Raw genomic sequence first — 24,491 nt, forward strand, 5'->3', positions numbered from 1 at the left:
GTGGAGTCGGAAGAGGAAGGAGAAAGAGGAGGAGGAGAGGGACAGTTGACCCAAATCTCATGAACTGAAAAATAATAAAGACCTCCATATTCACCGCTGCTCACAGGGCGGAAACCGGCTGAGAAAATATTAATGTGTATCCCCTAAAACCAAAAATACAATACCATTAAATATGATTAAAATCAAACTTTAACAGAAGTTAGTTAATGCTAAATAACAATATCAATATAGATTGGTAAAACAGGTATTTTCAGTTTAGGTATTTTAGCATCTTTTCTTTTGTTATGTATTTTTTACTATTTGCTTATGTTGCATTTTTTTCCCAAATGTGAAATGGCTAAAATCAAGAATAAACTGCTTTAACCCTTTAAAACCTATAAGCAAATTGGTCCTTTGAGGAAATTTTACAAAAGAAATATGTGTACATAATATATATTTTTTTTAATCTTTAACACTTTTTCTGATCATTTTTCTTTTTTCTTTCTTCCAATTTCCAGGTACAATTTTCTTGCTAATTTTGGAGCCATGCTAATGTAAGGCATCAAATTTGCGAGGTCCAGTGCTGTTTGTCTTGATGCATTTTTTTTTTTTGTTTCTATCTTCAGTTTTTAATACTCTGGTCTGTAAGAGATCAAGTTTCAGCCATATTTACCTTTTTGTTTAAATTTAGTTTTTACCTGATTATGATTATTTGGAATTTACATATATAATAACCAGTGCTGGAACAAGCAGATTTGATTCCCCTACATCAGCATGGCCCAAAAATTAGCAAGAAATTTACATGAAAATTAGCAGAAATAGGGGAAAAAGTATTTAAAAAAAACATGAGAAAATTGTGCTTAAAAGTGCTTAAGATTAAAAACAAAATCTATGTATAGGCCTACATATTTTTTTGTGATAGAAAATGACTGCAAAGTCATCCAGCTATATTTATTTATTTATTATTTTTGTTGTTTTAATATTTGTAAAGGTAAATAAAAGCACTATTTTTTTTTTTTACAGTTTTGGGATTTTCCTATCAAAGCTTGCAATATGCTGAAGTTTTGTAGTTTTATTTATTTTTTTAAATTCATGTGACACACGCACACACACACACACACGCACGCACGCACGCACGCACGCGGGCGCGCACGCACTAATTACGCAGTTACGTCACACGTCGGGAATGCAGTGCGGAGCTGCTGCTGCTGCTACAGGCCTCAGGATCCGTCACAAAGTAGGTTAACGACGCTAAATCTGAGCCAAACTTATCCCGGGATAACTTTCACTGCCGTTTGAGCGTTTAGACCGACGTTAAGACCGTGTTTTGGGGCTCGTTTTTGGCGGTAGGTGTCGGTTATTTCATTGTTTCCTGCTCGGTTGTGTTGAAGTTAGCCCCGAGGCAAGGCACGAGCTCTGCGCGAGTTCAAAACAGGCTAACAAACAAGTAAACAAGCCTGTTATTAAAGTTAATTATCGCTAATTATCCTTCATTGCGGTTCGGTATATTACTAAAGTACCATGTTTTACACACACGTGACGCACAAAAGACAGATTTGGACGAAAAAAACACGAGCGTTTTTTTATTGTCTCATTCATTCGTAGGAGACGTTAATGTTGCTGTACGTGGCTAACGTTAAAATGACGTTAATGTGTTTTTAATGCGACGTTTTTGATTTTTTTTTGTTGTTCCTGTTTTATAGATGAGACTGAAGGGAAGAGGACAGTCACTGTAAGGTACTGTAAAAGGTAGGACATGCTAATATGCTGCTAATTTTGCTTAAAATGCTGTTTGCTGATTTGGTTTTTATTCAGTTTTATTTAAGCCATAATGTCTTTTTGTTGTTTTGTTTAACCGAACAGGCACACGTAGCTACATTTAAGCTACATTGTGTCAAATATTTTAAGCTAACGGGGCATCTAGCCTTCAAAATAAAACCCTTCACAACCTTATTTGTCATATAACAAGAAAATATTGTTTATAACAGAAAATAGGAGTAAATGGGGATAACATAAATCAACTTTGAATGTGCTGCCACCTAATTTGACTGTATTTTTGGCTAGTTATTCATGTTGTTGAAACGCCAAACCTTTATTTTGAAGTTAAAAACGCCGGATGCTGTCTTTATAAAAAAAAAAAGAGGAACCGATTTTTTTTTATTAACAGTTTTGAAAACGGTACATTTAGTTGTTGATGTAGCAGTATTTATGACTTTATTATTATTATTACTATATTCGGAATGATAAATATATGCACTTTTTTGTGTTTAACTGAAAATAGGAGCAATGGGGACAACTTGAATCATGTCTGAGTTAGTAACCACTTATTTCACTTACTTTTACTTTTCTTTTTAAATTAAAAATGCTGAATGTCATTTTTTTATGACAAAACAGACAACAGTCCAATCATCCAAGTTTAAAAAGGAAAAAACCCCAAAAAGGAATAGAAAAGCTATATTTAGTCAGAGGATTCAGGAAAGAAAGTTGCATAATTTTTTTAATCTTGAGACTCTTTTGTTTATTAAGCTAAATGACTTGAGGAGAGCTTAATCTTGGAGGAAAGATACAAACATAGGTGGTGACTAAATAATTTCCATCATTTTACAAGCTGCTACGCCTCCTTTTGCATTCCAACAGGAGGTCCAGCTGAGATAATAGATGCTTTTAAATCCCATAAAAAAATAAAAAGCAATTGGCTTTAAACACACACAGTGATTAAACCGTTGAGATTAATTTCCCGGCTCAGCCGTCCTCGGATTTGAGTGTGTGCTCATCCGGATTCAGAGGCTTAAATCAGGTCGCTTGTGGAGGTTTTTGGTCACTCTTTCCTCCACGTGTTCATCGTTAGTCAGGGGCGTTTTTAGGATTTGAGGACATTGGGGGCTTAGCCCAGACTTCTGTAGGTGTCCAGAGGGATCTGCCTTTTTTAAGGAACAAGCTCTGTTTTGGTGCTTTTTTAAATGCACTCTGGTACCTTATTTACCCTGAAAAACTTTTTTTTAACTTTAATTATGAATTGTGATGTTAAACGACTAGCAGCTGTTAGTTATTACTGAGTAGAAACAGAATACTTACAAATACTAGCATAAAAAATGTATTGACTAAAATTGGAAAAATACTTTGTGAAAAGCAGCAGAATCAATACATTTTGTCAACTACCTGCGACCTTGTTTTTACAGTTTCTGGCTATAAAAATGTTGTTATCTGTGCAATTTTCATTTTGAAGGACCCACAGATTTGGAAGGCATGTATTGTTATGTTAAAAAAAACAAAGATGATTTTTATTCTTTTAAGTTAACTTTTTGGGGTTTTTTTTACCCCTATAAAAATTAGGTGATATTTAAAAACATATATATATATATATAGGTTTGGGTGACTTTTTTTTCTTTTTTCATATTTTTTTGAAAAACATACCTTCCAAATCCACAGTGCACCCAAAATAAAAATCACAAAAATACAGCCAATTATTAAAGCCAGCAACTGTCAAAACAGAAATTATTGTTTGACTGTCAAATTTCCAGTGACCTTTTAGTAGTCCACTTGCATGATTTATGAGTAACTATAAAGCCCCATGAATAGAAATAATAAAATAACACAAGTCACAAATAAACCAAAAAGCTTAAATGCTGTTTATTACTGTGTCTACATCATCTTCTCATCCATCAGTGTAATCCTCTTACCAACAAGGATTTATGACGACCTGCATTCAATCAGTCTGGGCTGTTAATTTCTCCACTCTGACAATACCCGCTTGTTTTGGCTGGACCCTGCGTTTGCGATCCATTTAGGCATAATGTCAATTGCACGGTGGCTTTCCGGAAAAGGAATAATATTTAATTTATAAAATAGAGAGAATTGTGTTGTTCTTTGTGTCATTAAAGCATTTGTTTGTCTGTTTTCCCCCAATAAAATGGTTAAAATTAATTATCATGAAAGTGAGCTGCTCTTACTCATTTGAAGGAAAAATGTGACTTGCTTTCTATCTTTAATGGGCTTGTTTGCAGTGAATTTGGGGTTTTCATGACTGACTTATCCACAGTCAGTGTAATACATACAGTAACTGTTTGATTTGCCCAAAATTTGTAAAAGATCACAAGAGAATGCAAATGAAAAGTTGCTTAAAAAATAAATAAATAAGAGAAAAAAAGAGATAATCATTAGGAAATTATCAAATAACTAGAAAAAAGAAAAACATTATATATCAAAATAGATTTTGTTTATTTAAAAAAATATTTTTTGTAGGTTTTGTTTTCTTAATTTTTGCTGGTTTTTTTTGGATGTATTATTATGGTACAATTTTTAGAAAAAATACATTTCTGCATTTAGTTCTTTTGTACTTGATTAGTATTTGTTTTTATTTTACATCACTAGTTTTTCCTGAATTGATTTTACTTAAATAAAACTTTCAATGCAAGACTTTTACTTGTAAGTACAGTGTGGAATTAGTACTTTGCTAGTTGACTGACATCTTCATGTAATAAATTTTCTGTGGATAAGTAGTCCTTATAAACCCACTTAAAAAAAAATCTGAATTATCCTTTTAATGATGGCTCTCAGGTGCAAGTCAGCACTTTGTCGCCTCAGCTGTGTGTTATTTATCCCACAGAGAATACATAATATATTGTTATGAGCCAGGTGTTCCCGTGTATACAGACACATATCATTACACAACATTTCCTGCCCTGTTTTTGTCCCCGTTTCATTTTGGAAATCATTGATACCAGCGTGTAAACACTCAGAGACAATAACCATTGTGGCGGATAACAGATTTGCACCTGTTTGTGTATTTTGCGTACGAGTTTGTGTGCTGGAGAGCGTTTTGCATGAAGTGTTTATCTCAGAGTGGACGGACACACACTCGTACACGTTTTAGGCCAATGTGCTGCTGGAAATCCCCGAGTCTTTCAGAACAGCTTCTGTCTTCCTGCTCCTCATCTAGAAGGCTATTGTTCGGTCTGTGTGTCCCCGTTGCCATAGGAAACCAAGTCTGAAGCATCCCATAGTTTCCACTGGTTACATATGACATAAACACAAACAGCCACAGCTGTGCTCATCTAAATTATGGATAAATGCTGAAAATTATGCAGACCCACTGTTGGGCGAAGCAAAGTTAATATTGTGTGGCACTGATTTGCATTCAGAATACCAAAATAAAACATATTAAGATATAAACTATTACATAAACATTTTCCCCTTTTTTTTTCTCTGTGCTGGCAATATCTGTGGCTGGAGGAAATATATTTTCAGGTCGTCCGTCCGTACTGTTTTTCTGAATCTAATATCAAGAACTCCTTGATGAAATTTATAAAACTTAGGCACAAACATCCACTGGGTCTCAGTTATTTACTTATTAGATTTTGGTGGTCAAAGGTCACTGTGACCTTGTCTGTGTCATTCTTGTAAACAAGAAATGTCATCATTTTTGGGGAATTTTTAGATATTTGGCACAAACGTCCACTTTCAGTCAAGCATGAACTTATTAGATTTTAGTGGTCAAAGGTGAGGTAGTTTCTGTCTCTACAACACCTAGAAGACCTTTAGGGATTTTCCCCAAATTTGGCACAAACGTCCACTTGGACTAGGCAATTTTCTTTTTAGATTTCTGTGGTCATCTGTCTTTGTGAACTCTTATGTCTCATTGTTGTGAATGCGAAATTTCAAGAACACCTCGTGGGAATTTCTTCAAATTTTGCACAAACGTCCACTGATACTTAACAGTGAACTGGCTGGATTTTGGTGGTCAAAGGTCTCTGGAAACTTGCATCTGTCTCATTCTAATGAACACAATATCTCAAGAGGGCCTTGAGGGAGTTTTTTTCTTAAATTTGGCACAAACGTCCACTTTTGTTCGAAAATGAACTGATGAGACCATGGTGATCAAAGGTCACTGTGACTTCACAAAACACGTTTTTGCCCATAACTTAAGAATTCATGCACTTATAATGACAAAATTTGACACAAATGTAGTATGCAGTAATTCTACTTTCTCTTTTTGATCTCAGAAGCCTGCCATGTCCGGTCCCACCTGGCTTCCACCGAGGACTCTGGACAGCCCTGAGCGAGCCGTCCCCCAGATGTCTCACTCTGCCGGATCAGCCATCTACAGGGCCCCCAACAAGAAGGGGACATCTGACTTTCGGCCAAAATACGGCCCCTATGACCAGAACGGAGGAGGAGGAGGAGGGGGGATGGCCAACAGGTACATGGCTACCGGACCCACAGGTGAGAAAAAGTCAATTACTGGTGTCAGCATTTTTTATTTACTTTTTAAATTTCTCTGAAATAAAATGTGTCTCGCTTTTGGTCAGTTTTACTTTAATGTATCCAAACTTGAATATAATTTTCCTCATTACAGTTAAAAGTGTGTGTTTAGACTCATTAGTCATTAATTTTAGTTTTAGTGTGTATTTTTGAGTGTTTTCATGATTTTCTCCTTATTTCCAAGCCCTCAGTATATCCAGTCTGTAGACCAGAACCCCAAAGTGAGTTTTCTTAAAGTGCTGTATTTATTCTTTGGGCAAAAAACAAAATTATTTAATTATTTAACCAAATTATTTAAAAACAATAGAAGAGCATCTAAAAAAAAACTTGCAAATTATTTTAAAAATTATTTGCAGGTTATTAAAAAAAATCAAAATTAATTAAGAAAAAGGAAATACACTCCCTAAACTCAAAATTATTTTTTAAAAAAAGGACATAATGACTTAAATGTCAAAATAGTTAGCAATTAATTTTCTTTCAGTCAGCTGATTCATTAATCAACCAATAATTTTATCCGTACTTTTATAAACTGACAATTTAATTTGCCAAAATTGTGTCTGTACTAGATTTCCTCGAAGTCCTTGAGCACAGTGAAGGAAATAGCTACCTAATTATTTGGGTTTTTTAAGAATCTGGAAGGGTTTTTTTGACTTGAAATATATTTTTTGATGTCTTTTCTCTGACCTAAAGGTGGGCCAATTCATCATTCGTCAAGCGATCACTACTATCCCCCTCCCCACGGTCCCAAAGAAGACCGCACCTGGAGCCCTCACATGGACAGCTACGAGCTGATGGTGGGAGCATTTTTCTGCAGCTTCAGTGATAATAATAAACATCTTGAGTTGTGTTTATGTTCCTATATTTTGACCTCTCCAAGCTGCCAATTTTAACGTTATGTTTGTATTAACATTCTTCGTTTGTTGTCGTGTTTTTAGCACCGTGGACCCGAAAAGCCAGCGAGCTATCACTCCAAAATCGATGCAGAGATTGACTCCCTCACCAGTATGCTGGCTGATCTGGACAGCCACCCACAGGACTCCAGCGCACAAGTAAGAACATACACTTTGCTGAAAGTATCAGGGTTCCTGCGGTCATGGAAAACCACGAGAAGCTGTGGAATTTGCAATTAGGAATTTCCAGGCATGGAAAAGTGTAGGAAAACTAAATTAAGCATCAAAGTTTTGGAAAAGGCCTGGAGTTTTTCTTCACAAACCTGTATAATAACACATAATGTTTTTAAGGACTGTTGGAAATTTGAAAATCCAACAACAAAACAAGAATTTATTGCAGAGAAGGGGCCCTATTTAAAAAAAAAAAGAAAAGAAAACAGGCCCTGGGGTTTTGAAAGGCACATTTTCTAAAAAAAAAAAAAAAAAATCACAAAAAAAAAACATTTTTTAATGTTTTTTAATAACACATTAAATTACCAAAAGTGTTAAAAGACAAAACAAATATCAAAAATGTTTAAAACAATCTCGGTTTGGTCTCGTAAAATTTTATTATGGTTCCTTGAAAAGTCATTCAAATTCAGATTCAGAAATCTTTATTGTCTGTCCTGACAGGAAATCGTCTGAAACTTTTCTCCACAAAACAAAACAAACCCAAACAATAAACATAAAGAATGTGTTTAAAAAACCAGAATAGAAACCTAATACAAAAATGTAGACTGAATAAAAATAACAATATTCTCCTGTGTGCAAAATGTCATAGTGTTTATGTGGACGCAGTTATCATTGTCTTTTATTTAAGGTGTTTATGTCAGTGGGAATAAATTAGTTTCTATAAGTGTTTTTCTTAGGGGACTTTATGGAATTAAGTTTAGTCCATGAATGTGTGCTGAAAAACCTATTTTAAAAATATTTTATTATTTTTCATTATTTGGTTGATTTTCGTTCCCTCACAGCTGTACGACAACGTGCCTTACAACAAGTACCTCTCAGGGGATCACTACAAGCCCGCGCACCAGAGCGCAGCCCCTCCTCAGGGTCGACCATCCATGGGCTACCCCCCTCACCCCCAGAGCCAGTACCACCCGGCGCCGCCGTACCCCAGCGAGCACCAGTCCCCCCAGTACTCCACCTCCCACCAGCAGGACTACTACTCCAGCTCGACCCCCAAGCCCTACCCTCAGCCCGTCCCGGCCTCCTACACCACCGCCTCCACGCCCACCGGGCCGCGGTTCAGCGTCCAGGTCAAGACGGCGCAGCCCGTCACCTACTCCCAGACAGGGAGACAAGCTGAGCAGGCGTACACCCCGCCCCCTCCTCGCCAGCACGTGTCACGCCCCCCGCCCCAGACTCAGACAAGTCCGCAGGGCTGGTACCCTCCTCATCCCGGCCCACAAGCTCAGGAGATGCACTCTGAGGCGGCCTACAAGGGGGGCGGCTCAGGACCTGGAGGAAGAGTGAACCAGGTCCCGCTGTCCAAGAGAGGGATGGAGAATAATCAAACGGGGTCCGGGGCCGCGCAGAGTCCTGCTTATCAGTCCAGCAAGGTGAGGGACACGTCTATAGATGAAGATTAAAGGAATACTTCACGCCAGAAAAGATCGTCTATATGTCCGTTACTCACCGCTGTGCGATATGACATGATATATTGTCTGATGACAGAAAAAAAAGTTATTTTTTTTTATTATGCTCTATTTTTTATTTCGTTTACGTTATCTGATGCGATGTCTGCGTGGTCGAGGGGGCGTCCACGCAACATACCAAAACAAACAAACATGGAGGAGCTGGAAAGCAATACTGACTGTTACTATGAAAGTGTTTTATTTTTACTTTATACTGTAGTTTATTTAATATTATAACAGCATTTTATCCAACTTTACTATAACAGTAGTTTATGTAACTTTTTTATTGCATCATCTACCTAATTAATAACTGCATTTCATTTAATAATTTTGTATTTTAGAAGAATATTTTCACTGTAAGACAGCGACATGAAAAACACTTGACTCCATCTGATCCCTTAATGTGCTAAATAAAAACACAGGAATGTTACATGTATACACACAAGCAGCTGTACAGAGAAATACATCTTTTTTAAAAAGTAAATTTTGATTTAAATCATATCTATTAAAAAGATTTAAGTAAACAAAATTGTGATTCTCACTACAAACCTAAAATTCCTAAATATTAAATTAACCTTGCAGTGAAAGAAGTTGGTGATAAAAGAGATGATTTCAGGTCTTTTCTTGTTTCACATGTGATTCGTGTATCGTCTTTTCTTCCAGCAGAGCATAGCGACAAGCAGACCCGAGGAAGAGCTGGATCGACTCACCAAGAAGCTGGTATATGATATGAACCACCCCCCCGTCGAGGACTATTTCGGTACGGTTGCTGCTCGTTACATTAATGACATCTGACACAGCAGAACATGCATTCTGACATTTAAAATTAAACAAACTCAGATATGTGACATTCTGATTTTCAGGCCGCTGCGCCCGCTGCGGGGACAACGTGGTCGGCGATGGCAGCGGCTGCATCGCCATGGAGCAGGTGTTCCACGTGGAGTGTTTTACATGCATCACCTGCCACGCCCGTCTCCGGGGGCAACCGTTCTACGCCCTCGACAAGAAGAGTTACTGCGAGAGTTGTTACATTGTGAGTAAAGACAACGGCTGGGCAGCAGCAACGTGTATTTAAGGCACAAAAATAAAATGTCCCCCTAAAAAATCAGTGTATGCTATATTTCGAATATTTAAACACTTTTACACCTGAGCAAATTAGCTTTATTCCTTTAAAAAACACAGAAAGCAGACGATGAACAGCTTGACAAGAAATTATCTCCAAAATTAAACATTAAAAGTAAAAAAAGTACCTGAAAAATGCAAAAAAAAAATTATATTTTTTTTATTTTTGTTGTGTAGTTTAAAATATATAAATTTTTTTTTCATTTTAAGAATAAAAAAATAAATATATAAAATGTATTTTTCTGTCAGATATTCCATATTTTTTAAATCATATTTATTAACAATTTCTCATGTTTTGGGTTTTTTTTTGTTTGGTTTTTTTTAAAGAAATCAAACCACTTTTCGTAGGGTTTCAGAAGTTCTTCCCTTTGCTAATAAAGGCAATATTAGTGCATCTATGCATGTCTTTCTAATTGTGGTAAAACCTGTTAAAGATTAAACTTTTTCTCATTGCCAGTAGACCAGGGTTGTGCACACAGCTCTGCAGCAGTCGAGTATTATTTTTTTACCGGTGTGTCACATTTTGTATCACAAACGTGCCAGAAAAAAAAGAAAAATCCAAACCATCCCTTTAATCAAAACACTATCCCTTGCAGTTGTTGCTACATATTTATATTTCTATATTTCCTGGTTTGTTCTGTTTTTCTGTCGCTCCTCCTCTGATCCAAACACGTTTCCACTTTTCTCATCAGAGTACATTAGAGCGCTGTTCAAAGTGCTCCAAACCCATCCTGGACCGGATCCTGCGGGCCATGGGGAAGGCCTACCACCCTCGCTGCTTCACGTGTGTGGTGTGTAACTGCTGCTTGGACGGGGTGCCCTTCACCGTGGACGCGACCTCTCAGATACACTGCATAGATGACTTTCATAGGTACGTTAAAGACTTTTTTTGTTTTTTGTTTTTTTTTTCTATTAATAGAAAATAAAGAGAGAATAAATTAGTTAGATAAAATAACATAAAAAAAGAGAAAAATGGCCCAAATAAAGAGAAAATAAAGTAGTTAAATAAAATAACAGAAAAAGTGAAAAAATTAGTTCAAGTCAAAAATTAGTTATGTAAAATAACAAAGAAAAAAGTGGAAAAAATGTCCAAAATAAATAGAGAATAAATTAATTTAAAAAAAATAACATAGAAAAAAGGTGGAAGAATGTCCCAAATAAAGAGAGAATAAATTATTTAAATAAAATAACAGAAAAAAGTGAACTTGTGTTACTTGTGACTTGTTTTTTTGTTTACACAGAAAAACATTAAAATTTCCAAATGAATATTATCGTGTGCCTTCCTCAGTGGCCACATTTCAGAGGCATTAATTGCTGGTGCCAAACAAAACTTTGCACACGTAAAGTCTTCTTTTTCGCATATTTTATAAAGTCAATTCATCTTGATCGTATATTGGTGAATTTATCTTGTAATTTGAGGAAATATTTCAGTTTCTCACCAGTGTTTATTTGATGAAGTAATTTCAAGGCATTAAAAAACACCATGATGTTACTCTCACTTTCAGGCACTGACTGTAAATGCTGTCGCTTGTTCTCTGACACAGGAAGTACGCTCCTCGCTGTTCGGTTTGTGGCGAGCCCATCATGCCTGAACAGGGCCAGGAGGAGACGGTGAGGATCGTAGCTCTGGACCGCAGCTTCCACGTTAACTGTTACGTCTGTGAGGTGAGTCGACTGGACGAGGTAATACAAACTACAAAATACTAAATAAATATGTTTGACATGTTTGAGAGTTTCAAGTAAATACAAGTTTTCATTGAAGAGTGAAGGACTAAAAAGCATCAATTTTAGGGCAGTTTTTGTGCCCATTAAATAAAAGTCCTGCACCTCTATTGAAACTACACAAAAACAGGTCTTTAATGCAGTGTAACAGTTATAATGCCATAAATCATAACCAAAAGAAGATTTTCCAAGTGCCCAAAAGTGTTACCAATATTGGAAAGAAACTTTAAAGCATCAGGCTTTAAAGTCAAAATTGACATAGCGGCCAAATCGTTAAATTACATCTTCAGGATCCATAGCATGATGTCGTGGCGTCAAAAAATACTTTTTCCTTTTGCGGGGTTTCCCACACAATTATTTATTTGTAGTGGCCTGTCATGATTAAAACATCTGCTGCCACATTTAGATTTTTTATTTCTGGAGGTGGACAATCATCACGAGTGTTGTTGTAATATATGTACACTGGTTATTTGTTGCACCACACTCTCGGAGCGTGGAGCGTATTCTGGGCACAGACGGAGCAGCACAACGTCAGGCGCAAGTGTTCCTTGCGCTCTGGGTGTAAAAGTTTGCTTTCACTCACAAACAGCTGCTTCTCTCAATCATTCGATCTGGTCTTATCAGCTGTGATCAATATAACCTGCGACTCAAACTGCACAAACTGCTGCTGAGGAAAAAAAAGTTCTACTTGCAAAAACCTCAGTTTATTTATTTATTTGCAATTTTATTAATGTTTTCTAAATATAATCTTTTGGTGTGCGAATACACGTGCACACTTGTTTGTCATTTACACAGCTACCCACCCAAACCCTCCCATCCAGTTTATACAAATGTCAAAATAAGGAGGATAAATAAATGATAAATAAATAAAAATACATTTAAAAATTAAAAATAAAAATAAACTAGACAATTAGAGGTAACCAGTCTTGGCGTGTGCGTGTTCAGTACATGTTAACGCCATCTCAGATGGTGAGGGTCGTCTGCGAAACTTCTGCAGTTTGTTGAAGTTTTGCCTTCAGTCTTGTCACATAACTGTTGGTCTCAGCTGAGTCATGACTTCCCTGAGGAGCACGGTGTTTAATGTTTTCTAAAACATCTGGTAAAAGCAAGTAGCTAACTTTGGTTTCTAAATAATGCACATGATAGTGATTCTGGTGATATTTAAGTATTTTATGGCCACGTTCATAACACCTCATGTGTTCAAGGACTGTTGGAAATCCGACAGTGATTTTAGGTTTTTACAGTTTCCGACGAGTTTTTGGAGATTTTTAAGAAGAAAACATCTTTAAATCCTGCTGTTGGGTTTTGATGTAAAAGTGTAACACCAATGTGCAACTCTTTTTTTTTAATATAGTTTTTACACATTTAGAAGGCTATCACAGGAGCTGCATCTTCATTATTGCAGTTACCATTGACCTTTGAATTTCACACAACTGACTAAAAGGGTCTCTGCAGCTCTTTAAAAGTACTTAGGTATTTTAAAAAGTTAATAACACATTAATTTATGCAACATGTGTGCAAAAATCCCAAACTTTTTTTGGAAAAAATAGGATTTAACTACCATATTTAATCCAAACTCCACACAGTAAAAGCTAAAGTGGTTTAGAGATAGGTACTTCATTCATTTTTTGTATCCAATAGCTCATAAAATCTCTAAATCACATAAAATCTACATTAAAAACCACAACAATAATAAATAATAACGTTATTTATATAGCACCTTTAAAAACAGAGTTTTCAAAGTCCTTTGACAATCAAAGCAAAGCAGAAATGGGATAAATAGACGGCGACACAACAGTGAAAAGTCAAAACAGTCCTACTGAACACAAGCATAGAGTTAGGAAAAAAGATTTTTTAAAAAAAGGACAAATAATGCAAGATGCAGGACGCATGATGTCAGCATAAAATAATACAAAGAAATTAAAAAACAATAACTAAAAGGAAATAAAATATAAATTAAAAAGGGAAAAATAAATTCAAAGGACTTAATTAATTTAGAGAGTGCGTCTAATTTGCTGGTTTTGTTACTTTTTACATATATTTATGGGAAGAGTCCACGTGAGAGCGCCGAGCTAAAAACTGACTGTGTCCATCAGGAATGTGGTCTCCTGCTGTCCTCTGAAGGGGAGGGTCGAGGCTGTTACCCGCTGGACGGCCACATCTTGTGTAAGAGCTGCAGCGCTCGCCGCATCCAGGACCTCTCGGCCAAAATCTCCACTGACTGCTAACAAACCTCTCTCCCCGCTCCGCCCTCTCACTCTCTCCACGCTCACAGCATTCACACTTTATCGATGGCGCAGACAGGAAATGCCGCTTCGCTCAGAGGTGCTTTTTTTTGCTTTTTTTTTTCGTGGTTGCTCTGAGTTGACATAAACGTTGCAATAGTTCCCTCTGTTGGTATCCAGCTGTAATTCATCTGCAGAGACGGAGCAGACACCTCATTAGTTTCCTTTCGTTCACGGTTTACTCCATTTTCCTTGTTTTGGTACTCAGCTGCCACGTTTTTCATGTTTAGTTCAGTGTGAGAGTGACCTGACCTGCAGGCAGTTTGGGCTACACTTCATCGGTACTGCTCAACTATTAACGCACACATTATTATTACTGTCGAAGACAAATAAAGGAATATTTTATGGAGCCAGATCAAGGACAAAAGGGTGTGTTCTTAAAAATGTAAAAATAATAATAATGATAATTTTAAACTGAAAGTTCAGGTTTTGATGTTGGATATAAAAAAAAAATTAAAATTATAAAAAATATTATATTTAAAAAATAAGTTCATTTCAGTTGAAATGTAATTTAGATTTAATTGTAATAGTCATTTGAATTAATTATTCGCTTTACTTTTTTCACTCATCTACAATTGATCTTATTTTTTTCAATTGCATTTTTTGTTTTTTCATTCCGATCCTTTTATTTTTTCGCATGCAATATAAAAAATGCTCAGGGCCCTCCCTTAAATCAAAATTATATTTAAATTAAAAATAGCCTTTTTTTACACTTATTTTCATTTGGAAAATATTTTGATTTTTTTTTTTATGATTCAAGATCAAAACTACCAGAACTTTCAGTTTCAAAGTTTATTTTAAAAAATGCTTTTTTTCCTAAAATTACCAAACCTTTAGGCCTTAAGCTGCCTCCATACACTCACCCCCTGAGTTACCATACATACATTATTTTCTTATTATTTTTTCCTCAAATAATGACAAATGAAGAATCCAAAAATGGCAAAAAAAATTGTATGCAAATGGTAATTCTGGGTGGTGAAATATTCCTTTAAATATGGAAGGATATCATAGATTTAGACTTGAAAATGAAGGTTTTTTTGCAGAGAAGCAGCCTAAATGATAATAAGGCTTGTCTAATCCTTCTAAAGGATGGGACCTGTACATTTTGTAAAACATAGTGCAGAACTGCCTCAAAACGAGCATTTTAAAAGCACATACTGCAGCAACTGTGACTGTACATAACGGGCCTGTTCGGTTTGACAATGAAACTGTTGCCAACTGTTTTGGAAAGCGTGTAGCATTTAGTGCAGTGAAGAAGTAGCCTCGTAGCAGGAGAAATGTAGACGACAGGAATGTGTAGTTACAACCCAGACGTTTTTTTTTTCTCCGTTTAGCTTTTATTTCATGCTAGTACAGTATTTGCTAGAACAAATCTCTCGTACATCTCAGAAATATCATGTTTTTTAGTTGCTAAATCGAAGCTCATAACAGGATTTTTGCCATTTTTTAAAAAATCATACAGAATAACACTTTTTGAATGTCTACGAAACACAATCTTGCATTTGTTTAACATTTGTTGTTGGTCGATACTTGACTGTTACGGTGAAGATGACGGTGCGATGAAGTCGAATGCTTTCTTCGGTTTAAGGAAAACAGGGTGTTCGGGTCGCTTTACGTGGCCGAAAAACATCCGATCGTGTGGTCTCGTGAGTTTGTGTCACTTAAAGGATGAAACAAAAAATTATACTCAATTTAAAGTTATTTTGGGTAAATTTAATACTTCTCTTTACATTCAGCAAAATAAAAGTGGAATTTAATTTGAAGTATTTTTTCCCTCAAAACATTATGATTTTGGAAAATAACTCTTCACTCTGGGATTTGATTATTGTTCGTTCTTGCACTCACGTGGGCCGATTTGTCACTTTGGAGCTTCAGTATTTGTTATGATTGTGTTTAACGTCCGTCTTTCCGTCCTGATTTTTGTATTTGTGTAACTTTAAAGGGCTACAGATTTAAAAGCCTTATCTCAAGGATGTCATTCAGTTTCATAATTATCCTTTTTTGAAACTGGCTTTGTGAATTCTGCTTTTTTTTTGTTTTTTGGATCATGGAAAACAGCCCAGAGTTGCATATTTCATCTCTTGTTTATTTATATCATGATGTATATACTGTGTTCTATGGAAGACTATTAGTGCCAGGCGTAAGAGAAACAAATTAGAAGAGAGATTTTTTTATATATATATATTACTGAAAATAAGTCAGAATTTCTACATCAATGCTGAACTTTCAAAGTGCCAGGCAAAAAAAAAATTAAATCACAGGAGGAAGACTTTTTTTGTTTGTATTTAGAGAAAAGCGATTAAAAAAAATGACAAGAAGAATGTCAAAATGTTGAATACAGTTAAAAAAACATTTTGAAAATGAAGTCAAAATGTAGAGATAAGGTCGAAATCACAAAAATAAAGTTTAAATGTCGAGAGTAAAGTTGAAATATCATTCTGAGAATAAATCAAAATTTGATAATTGACTTAAAATTATGAGATTAAACTGAAACTGCAGAAAGTAAAGCTGAAAATGTCTAGAATAAGGTTGAAAAATTGTGTTTAAATTAAAAAAATTTAATTTCTAGAATGAAGTCAGAATGTTGAGAATAAAGTTGAAATGACAAAAATGAAGTGAATGTCCAGAATCAATTGATAATATTTTCGAGATTTAAGTCAAAATGCCAAGAATTATAATGAAATAATAAATCCCCTATTTAAGCTGCTACAAGTGTTAAGTCATGAAGTTTAAAATGAGAATTAAAATGTTGAGAATAAAGACAAAATGACAAAAATAAAGACAAAATGTCTGGAACAAAGCTGAATTATCATTTTTAGAATAGAGTCAAAATTTTGAGAATAATTTCAAAATGACAAAAATAAAGTGGAAACGATTATGATGAATTTGAAATTGTATTTCCAGAATAAACTCAAAATGTCCTGAATGAAGATAAAATATAATTTTGAGAGGTCAAAATGTTGATCAGAAAGTAGAAGAGATGAAAATGAAGTGAAATGTTGAGAATAAATTCGAGATGTCGATGACAAAGTTGACTTTTCAAGATTAAGTTCGAACTTTTGAGAATCAAACTGAACGTGTGAGCGCCCATGGCTGCCTCTGCTAAAAAAAACAAACAAAAAAAAAACGAAAATTGTATAAATGAACTGGTGAAATTGTACTTTAGAATCAGTTTATTTTTATTTTAGCACAAAACCACAGCGCGTTGAAAAGTTTTAGGACTTTGAAGAGATGGTGCTGATGCACCAGAGAAGTTGACTTTTCTCGACATTTCGACGTCGTTATCGAAAAGCAAACTAAAAATCTTCCTCCTCGAAGTTTTATCTCTTATGCCTGACCCTAGTACTCTTTTGTAGCATTAATCAGCTTTTTACCATCGAGATTATCATTTCACTCACGCTCAGTTGTGTCATTTTTAAAATCCCGACCCGTGCCGACCCGTAGTTTTAGTTTTTGTTGCAGTCGTCCGTTTTTTTCCTCCTCGCTGTGTTCGGTTTGAAATGCTGTGAATTGGAGCTTGTAGAAAAAGCCCGCGGTACTTCAGCAGCTCTGTCCACCGAAACTCACTCTGAGAGGACGCAGGAGGACATTTGGTACCGAAGTTACCGAGGTCGTGACATTAACGGGAGAGTATGTGAACACACGGGTGGATTTTCTCCTAATACAGGTTGTAGTAACAAAAATTCATTATTAAAATGTCAACAAGTCAGTGGTTTGTTTGTCACTTTTTGTGCAAACTGGTCCAATGAAACAGCAGCCATGCATCGTGCAGAGGTCTTTTTTAGGATTTATTTTGTCTCTAGTCAGTAGAAACTGTGAAAACTACAAGAAAATAAGACATAAAAAGTTTGAATATACATCTTTTGTCATCTTAAAGCCTCTCGAGTTAATATGCATTTATAAACAGAACTAAACACTAAATAAATTTAATGAAATAAGATAAAATTACTATAATTTTGTCCATGTAAAGGCACACTAACAAACACTATACACACACACACACACACACACACACACACACACACACACACACACACACACACACACACACACACACACACACACACACACAAAAACAACCAAACAAAAAAAAAACAAACAAATTCAAGATAATAACTTTGTGCGTTTCTTGGACCTCATGCAGAATAGTGTTATTTTGGGTTTCCTCTGCATCCATGTTACACATAATGTCATGATCCTTTACGCTTTACATTAAATAAACCTTATATAAAGAGCTCCAACTTTAAAAAAATAAACTCATCTTAACTCTTTGAAACTTGGAGCAACATCTCTTTTCTTTCTCAGACACTTTTTACAAGTATTTAAAATTTGAATTTCCTTCCAAAACACGAGGAGAAAAAAGGCAATGAGCAGCTTTGCAAGAAATGTTCCAGAAATTGCCAAATATTTAAAGATTTAGAAAATTATTTTTAAAATGTCGAGAGGAAAAAGTTTAAAAAAAAAAAAAAAAAGCTAGGGAAAAACGATATTTCTAATTATTTTATTATATTTGAAATTATGTTACAAAGTTGACTAAGTTTTTAAGCACTGTTTGCTGGTCTTTTGAGAATTGGTAATCTGGTAATTTTCTTGTACTTTTTTGATTTTTTGTTAATGTTTTTATCATATTTTTTTATTATTATTGCTACCTGGTGGGAAATGTTCAACAAATTGCAAGAAATTAGTAGATTAACAGCATTACTTAAAAATGTCTGGGGAATAAAAGGAAAAAAAGCGAGTTAAAATTACATTTATAATCACCATTGTTGTATTTAAAATTATGTTACAAAATTAATTTAATTTTTAAGCACTGTTTCCCAGTCTTTTGGGGGTTTTTCATCCGTTTTTTAATGCAATTTTCTTAAACTTTTTTTGCATATTTTTGCATCATTTCTTTAATTGATGCTCATTGCCTTTTTCCCATTTTTTGAAAGAAATCAGGTTTCAGAGGGTTAAAGGTGCTTGTCATAGGTTTACCCCTTCAGCTTAAAGTTACCCTTTAAATCAGAAAATGTTGCCTTTGACACCGTGTGCATCTCTGCAACCTCAAAATATACAAACTTTATCATGTTTCATATTACACTCATGCATGTGGCATCAGCAGGAAATTATTTAATTACAACAAATTCACCAAACACGGATTCATTTCTCCTTAAAAAGTACATTGAAAATCAAAAGTACTCCAGCTTGAGCAGCTTTATTCTTGCGTTAACACGAGGTGAACGTTTTCCAGAAGAAGTTGCGGCAGCCCGCCTTGCGTTCTCTGTGTGAGAGGGGGAGATGTCGCCGCATCACCTCCTCTCGGACCTCCTCCTCCTCCTCCTCCTTCAGCTCCGGCAGCATCTCGTCTCCTCTCGCCTCCGTCAGTTCAGACACAAACTTCAGCATCAGCAGCTGTGAGAGAGCCTGACGGAGGACAGAACGGGAACGAAACCGAAGCCTGTTAAACACAATATCTCAACCAGTGTTGGAGAGTAACTAAGCACATGTACTCAAGTATTTTAAGTACAAATTTTAGGTACTTGTACTGAACTTAAGTCCATTATTTTTAATATCTTTATACTTACATACACTCCTTTTCAGGAGAAAGTATTTTACCTTTTAGTTTATCTAACAAGTTTCATCACTTTACAAATAAAGATTTACTTTATTAACTTTATTTTTAATGAATATATTTATTACATTTTTCATATATAATAAAAAAACTTGACAAAATTGCTTATGCATGATATGATAAAATCAGCAGCTAAAATTATGAAATTAAAAATAAAAAAGTGGGCGTTACATCCCTCCCCAACTCCACTAACCATCCTAACCATTGTTTTATTTATTTAAAATATTTTTTTCTCTTTTTTGGGGCTTTAATTTTATTTATTAATTTTTTATTTTTTCTAATTTTCTGTATTTGCTACGATTCATTTTAAATAAGTACATGCTCCTGATAATACTTTCTTACTTCAGAAACACTTTTACAGAACAGCTCGGACATAAAAAAAAAAAAGAGTAGTTAATATTAAGAAAAAAAAGGCTATTATATCCCTCACCATCAACATTTTGTTTTGTTATTTATTTTAAAATTTAGGGATTTTCTTTTTAAATTCTTATTATCTTAACTTTTTCATTTTCCTTATTGGGTACTTCTTTTTTTTTTTTAAACCTTTTATTTTTTTTGTATTTAGTTACTTTTACCTTAAATACTTTAAGTACATGCTCCCGATAATACTTACATATGTTACTTAGTTAACATTTTCACAAAACAAAATATAAAACACAAACTGGAAAACCAAAACATCTCAGGCGTGACATGGAAAAATGAGCAGATAAAAATAAGAATATAAAAACTGTGGATATTATATCTCTCATCTTGCTGCTCCTTAATTAGAAACTAGTTTTGATCAACATTAAAGTCATTTTCTTATTTATTTTAGATATTTCAAGATTTTTTTTTTGTTTTCAATTACTTAGTTTTTTTTACCTAAGGGTGAAAAATAAAAATAAAAATGATGAAGAAGAATTTTAAGTTACATTTTTCCATATTGGGTACTTAAAATACTCCATGCTCCTGATAATGCGTCCTTACTTTATTAATAAATAGATAAATAAATATCTAAAAATGAGAAAATAAATAAAGTGGGTATTATAGCCGTCCCAAACAAATGCCATCCTTAACTGGTAACAATTTCTGATCAACATTGAGGTTGTTTTCTTATTTATTTTAATTTTTTTTGTTTTAACTTTTTAATTTTCCGTATTTGGGTACTTTTAATTTAATACTTGCTCCTGATAATTCTTCATAACTGAAGTAACAGAGTATTTCTGCAGTTTTCTATAAGTACTTTCACTTAAATGATCTGAATACTTGATCCTCCACCGCTGATCGGAGCTCAGTCACTCACCCTGTCGTCGGTCAGGTCCGCTCTCAGAGTCAGCACGTCTCTGCGCGGCGCGCCGCCGACCTGCACCAGCAGCACAGACGACCAAAAACCCAACAGAAGCAGCTGAGAGCGAAACATCTCCACCTCAAAATCCCAGATCCTCCTCTGAACACCGACAACGCTGCAAAAACCCCAAATTCAACAAGTCAGAGGATGAATCAGAGCGTCATCACTGTTTGAGGAGGACGTGTCCAGCCGATAAATAGACGTCTTCATCCTCAAACCCTCCTCATCCTCCAGCAAACTAAAGGACGTGATTGGTGGCGATGAGGGAGGGAGGAGGAGGTGAAGAGGAGGAGAGGAGGAGGAGAGGAGGAGAGGAGGAGTGTCACCGGACTGAATAAGGTCATCAAATCTGCTCCTGTAACACAAAAAACTCCAGGATCTGACTTCTGTTTGGCAACAAATCACTTTATTTCTGTCAGTGGTGATGAGCTGCAGCCGCTCCATCCGATTTCACTCTTTTATCCCCAAATGTGGCTGATTTTATCGAGACCACAAGCTCTTTTCGAGCAGCTTTTTGGCCCCAAACCGCTGTTTTTTAGCTGTTTTTCCAGCAGCTTCTTAGTTTCTATAAACAGATGTTTTTACAGATCTGTCGTCGTTTTTCTTGTGGCTTTTTAGCCTCCAAACGTGGGTGTTTTTAGGGATCTGTCGCTGTTTTTCCAACAGCATCCAAATGGGGTGTTTTTTAGTGACCCAGGGCACATTTTAGCCCCCAGGTGTGTGTTTTTGGGGACTCGTTGCTGTTTTTGGGCAGCTTTTCAGCCCTGACAGTGTTTTTTCGTGATTGCAGCCACAGGCGCTTTTCCAGCCCAAAAGTGTATTGTTTTTTTAAAGGTCTCTCCTTTTTTTCATCAAACTTTTGGGCTCTAAACGTGGGTTATTTTGGGGATTCAGTGGCTGTTTTCTCTGTGGCTTTTCAGCCCCAAAACACTGTTTTTTAGCAGCATGTTGCTCTTTTTCAGCAGCTATTTAGCTCCCAATCCTCAATGTTTTTTTGCAACCTGAGGCTGTTTTTACAGCAAATTTTAGCCCCATAATGTTGGGGATTTTCAGGGGCCAGTCACTGTGTCTCAGCAGCTTTTTAGCCGCCAGTTCTGGTTGTTTTTAGGGACTCATGGCTATTTTTCCAGCAGCTTTTTAGCCAAGACAATATAATCTAACATTTCTGATTGTACTTTTGTAATCTGATTACATTCTCCTGTTTACTTGTAATCCGTTACGACCCACTGTGAGTCCTGCGTGCTGTTGTCGTGTTGTTGATGACACAAAGTGACTCAAATGTTAATGAGGCCGCTAAAGCGTCTCCGCCACCCTTCATGCCGTCACTTTGAGTCAGTGGAAAAATAAACACCCTAAATGTCAGACTGCAAACAAAACACTTGATGTGAGTGTTTCGGTATAAATTAAGTCGTAATTGCAGTGCAAGCAAAAACTTGCAAAAAAAATTAAAAAGTAAACAACTCTAGCTTGTTTGTAATATTACACATTTAAAAGAGAAATGATATTTTGTTTCTTTTTCCAGCATTAAGTCAAAAAGCATTAATGCTGCAACAAAGTATCATTTTCACAATTTATTTTTTAAATAGTGACCTTTTATTGCCACTGATGACTCACGCTTTAATCGTGACATAACTTGACATTATTTTCTGAGCGAGGATGTCGTGACTGCAGGCGTGCAGCTGTGCTCCCCGCACAAAGAAAGAGGGGTCCAACACGCAGATCGCAGCTCCGCCGCCTCCGCACCTGCTGCTGCGCCATGAGACAATACTGTCAGCGTGTCGGGGTTAATTAAACATCTCCACCTAAAGCTAACGAGCAGAAAGTCCTCCTGCTGATTTTCACTCTGCAGGATTCTTCATTCATTTCAGTGTTTCAGTCTTTATTTTAACCCTTTAACGCTTGCACTAAGAAATGTCTTTGCAAAAGAAATGGTACAAAATTATAGACGGGAGAATGTGTTGACAGAATATTTTTTCAGGAAAAAAAATCTGAAAATAAAAATGGCTTCATACAATAAACAAATAAAAATAAAGAAAGAAGAATATATAGATACAAAAAAAAATCAATCAAATCAAATCAGTCTAAAATATATGGTAAAAAATGTCAGTTATACAATAAAAATCTGAAAATAAAATGGTTTCATACAATGAACAAATAAAAATAAATAAAGAAGAATACATAGATACTAAAAAAAAAAAATCAGTCTAAAATATATGGTTAAAAATGTCAATGTTATATCAGAAAAAACTCAACTTTGTAAAATAAACATGAAAATTAACAAATTAAAATAAATACAAAAAATTGATCTAGCAACCAAATCTGTTTAAAATGTATGGCAGAAAAAAAGTCAATTTAATACAATAAAAATGGAATTGAATAGAAATACAGTATATTCAAATAAATAAACTGCATCATATAAAAACATCTGTACATCATGTTTGAAGTACACTTCACAGTATCATACAAATACAAGTAAAAGAGTTTTCTGTTAGTTTAGGTGATGAGGTATTAGGAAGTATATAGCTACACAGAATAGAAATACTTCAGTTTAATTTGTATTTAAGAGCAGTGTTTGAGATTTCAAGTGTCAAGATTTTAAAAATGCAGTATTTTTAGCGTCTCTTTTGTAACTGTAAAACATTTAATTCTATCAATAAAAAAAGATTCTTTATTTTAAACATTTTATACAGTAAAATGGGTAAATTACAAATTACAAAAACACAAATGTGGACAATAATATTACAATAACTTAATACAATAAATTTATGAAAAATAAATTTGATTATTATTTTACACGATTAATATTTTATACAGTAAAATACAGAATTTAGTAAAAAAAAACTTTTTTTATTTTAAACACCATTAATGTTTTTATTTTGCAAAATATTTTAAACATCTTTAATATTTTTGAAATATTTTGATATAGTAAAATAGAGAAATACTCTTTTTTTAATTGTAACACCACTGATATCTTTATTTAGTAAAATGGAGATATGGTTCATTTAAAAAAATGTATTTTTTATTTTAAACACTTATATTTTATGCAGTAAAATGAAGTACTGTTACTCACTTTTCTGGACATTACTAAACATCATAAATCAGGAACAAAAGTGGAGAAGTGTTCTCAGCTGCCCGGATGAAGATGTTTGTGAAGCATCTTGTGATTCGTGGCTTCTTTGCAGCAACCTGCTTACTGGAAACATCGTCACCTGTCATGCTGACGTCAGCTGTAGCTCAAATAAAGTCTCACATTTGACCAAATCCGGAAGATGTGCACTTCCCTTTTTTTTCTTACCAGCACCCTCATGCGTACGTCCTGCTTTGATGCACCGTCTTCATGTTAGCTGTGAATTAATGTGTTTTGGTTTATTCTAATTACCAACCATTTGATATTTGGCTTCTTATGATTATTTTAAGATAAAATATCAAAAGCAATTTGATAATTTAAAATGTACTTAAATATATAAAGTAAAAGTACACGTTGGTAAGAAAAATCACTCAATTACACTTGTTTTTGATAACTATTTTTACTTTTAATTTAAACAAAAAAATCTATTTTTTTCCTCCCTCTAATTCTGTCATTCACCATTACCTGTTTTATCGTAAGTAACT

General features: G+C 34.9%; 2 protein-coding genes across 5 annotated transcripts; one reads left to right on the forward strand and one right to left on the reverse strand.

Moving 5' to 3' along the window:
* The first annotated feature begins 1,137 nt into the window (after positions 1–1,137).
* On the forward strand, positions 1,138–17,647 carry trip6 (thyroid hormone receptor interactor 6). 4 transcript variants are annotated; one of them, XM_088073091.1, is made up of 11 exons: positions 1,138–1,216; positions 1,683–1,728; positions 5,982–6,201; positions 6,931–7,034; positions 7,176–7,289; positions 8,144–8,734; positions 9,473–9,569; positions 9,673–9,842; positions 10,624–10,802; positions 11,476–11,596; positions 13,705–17,647. In XM_088073091.1, exons 3-11 carry the CDS (start codon positions 5,991–5,993, stop codon positions 13,879–13,881), a joined length of 1,764 nt encoding a protein of 587 aa, XP_087929217.1. In that variant the 5' UTR covers positions 1,138–1,216; positions 1,683–1,728; positions 5,982–5,990; the 3' UTR covers positions 13,882–17,647. The 4 variants fall into 4 exon arrangements, with proteins under 4 accessions (XP_087929217.1, XP_042368735.2, XP_087929219.1 ...); XM_042512801.2 differs by having other exon boundaries at positions 13,750–17,647; XM_088073093.1 differs by having other exon boundaries at positions 9,476–9,569.
* A 138-nt stretch (positions 17,648–17,785) lies between these two features.
* Positions 17,786–23,661, reverse strand: sst5 (somatostatin 5). Its single transcript, XM_042511924.2, has 2 exons — positions 20,835–23,661; positions 17,786–19,344 (listed from the first exon to the last, which is right to left on the reverse strand). Exons 1-2 carry the CDS (start codon positions 20,949–20,951, stop codon positions 19,147–19,149), a joined length of 315 nt encoding a protein of 104 aa, XP_042367858.2. The 5' UTR covers positions 20,952–23,661; the 3' UTR covers positions 17,786–19,146.
* Positions 23,662–24,491: the final 830 nt, after the last annotated feature.

The sequence above is a fragment of the Plectropomus leopardus genome, chromosome 23 (assembly GCF_026936395.1).
Source record: "Plectropomus leopardus strain MGB_pleo_1.0 chromosome 23, ASM2693639v1, whole genome shotgun sequence".
Lineage (NCBI taxonomy): Eukaryota > Metazoa > Chordata > Actinopteri > Perciformes > Serranidae > Plectropomus > Plectropomus leopardus.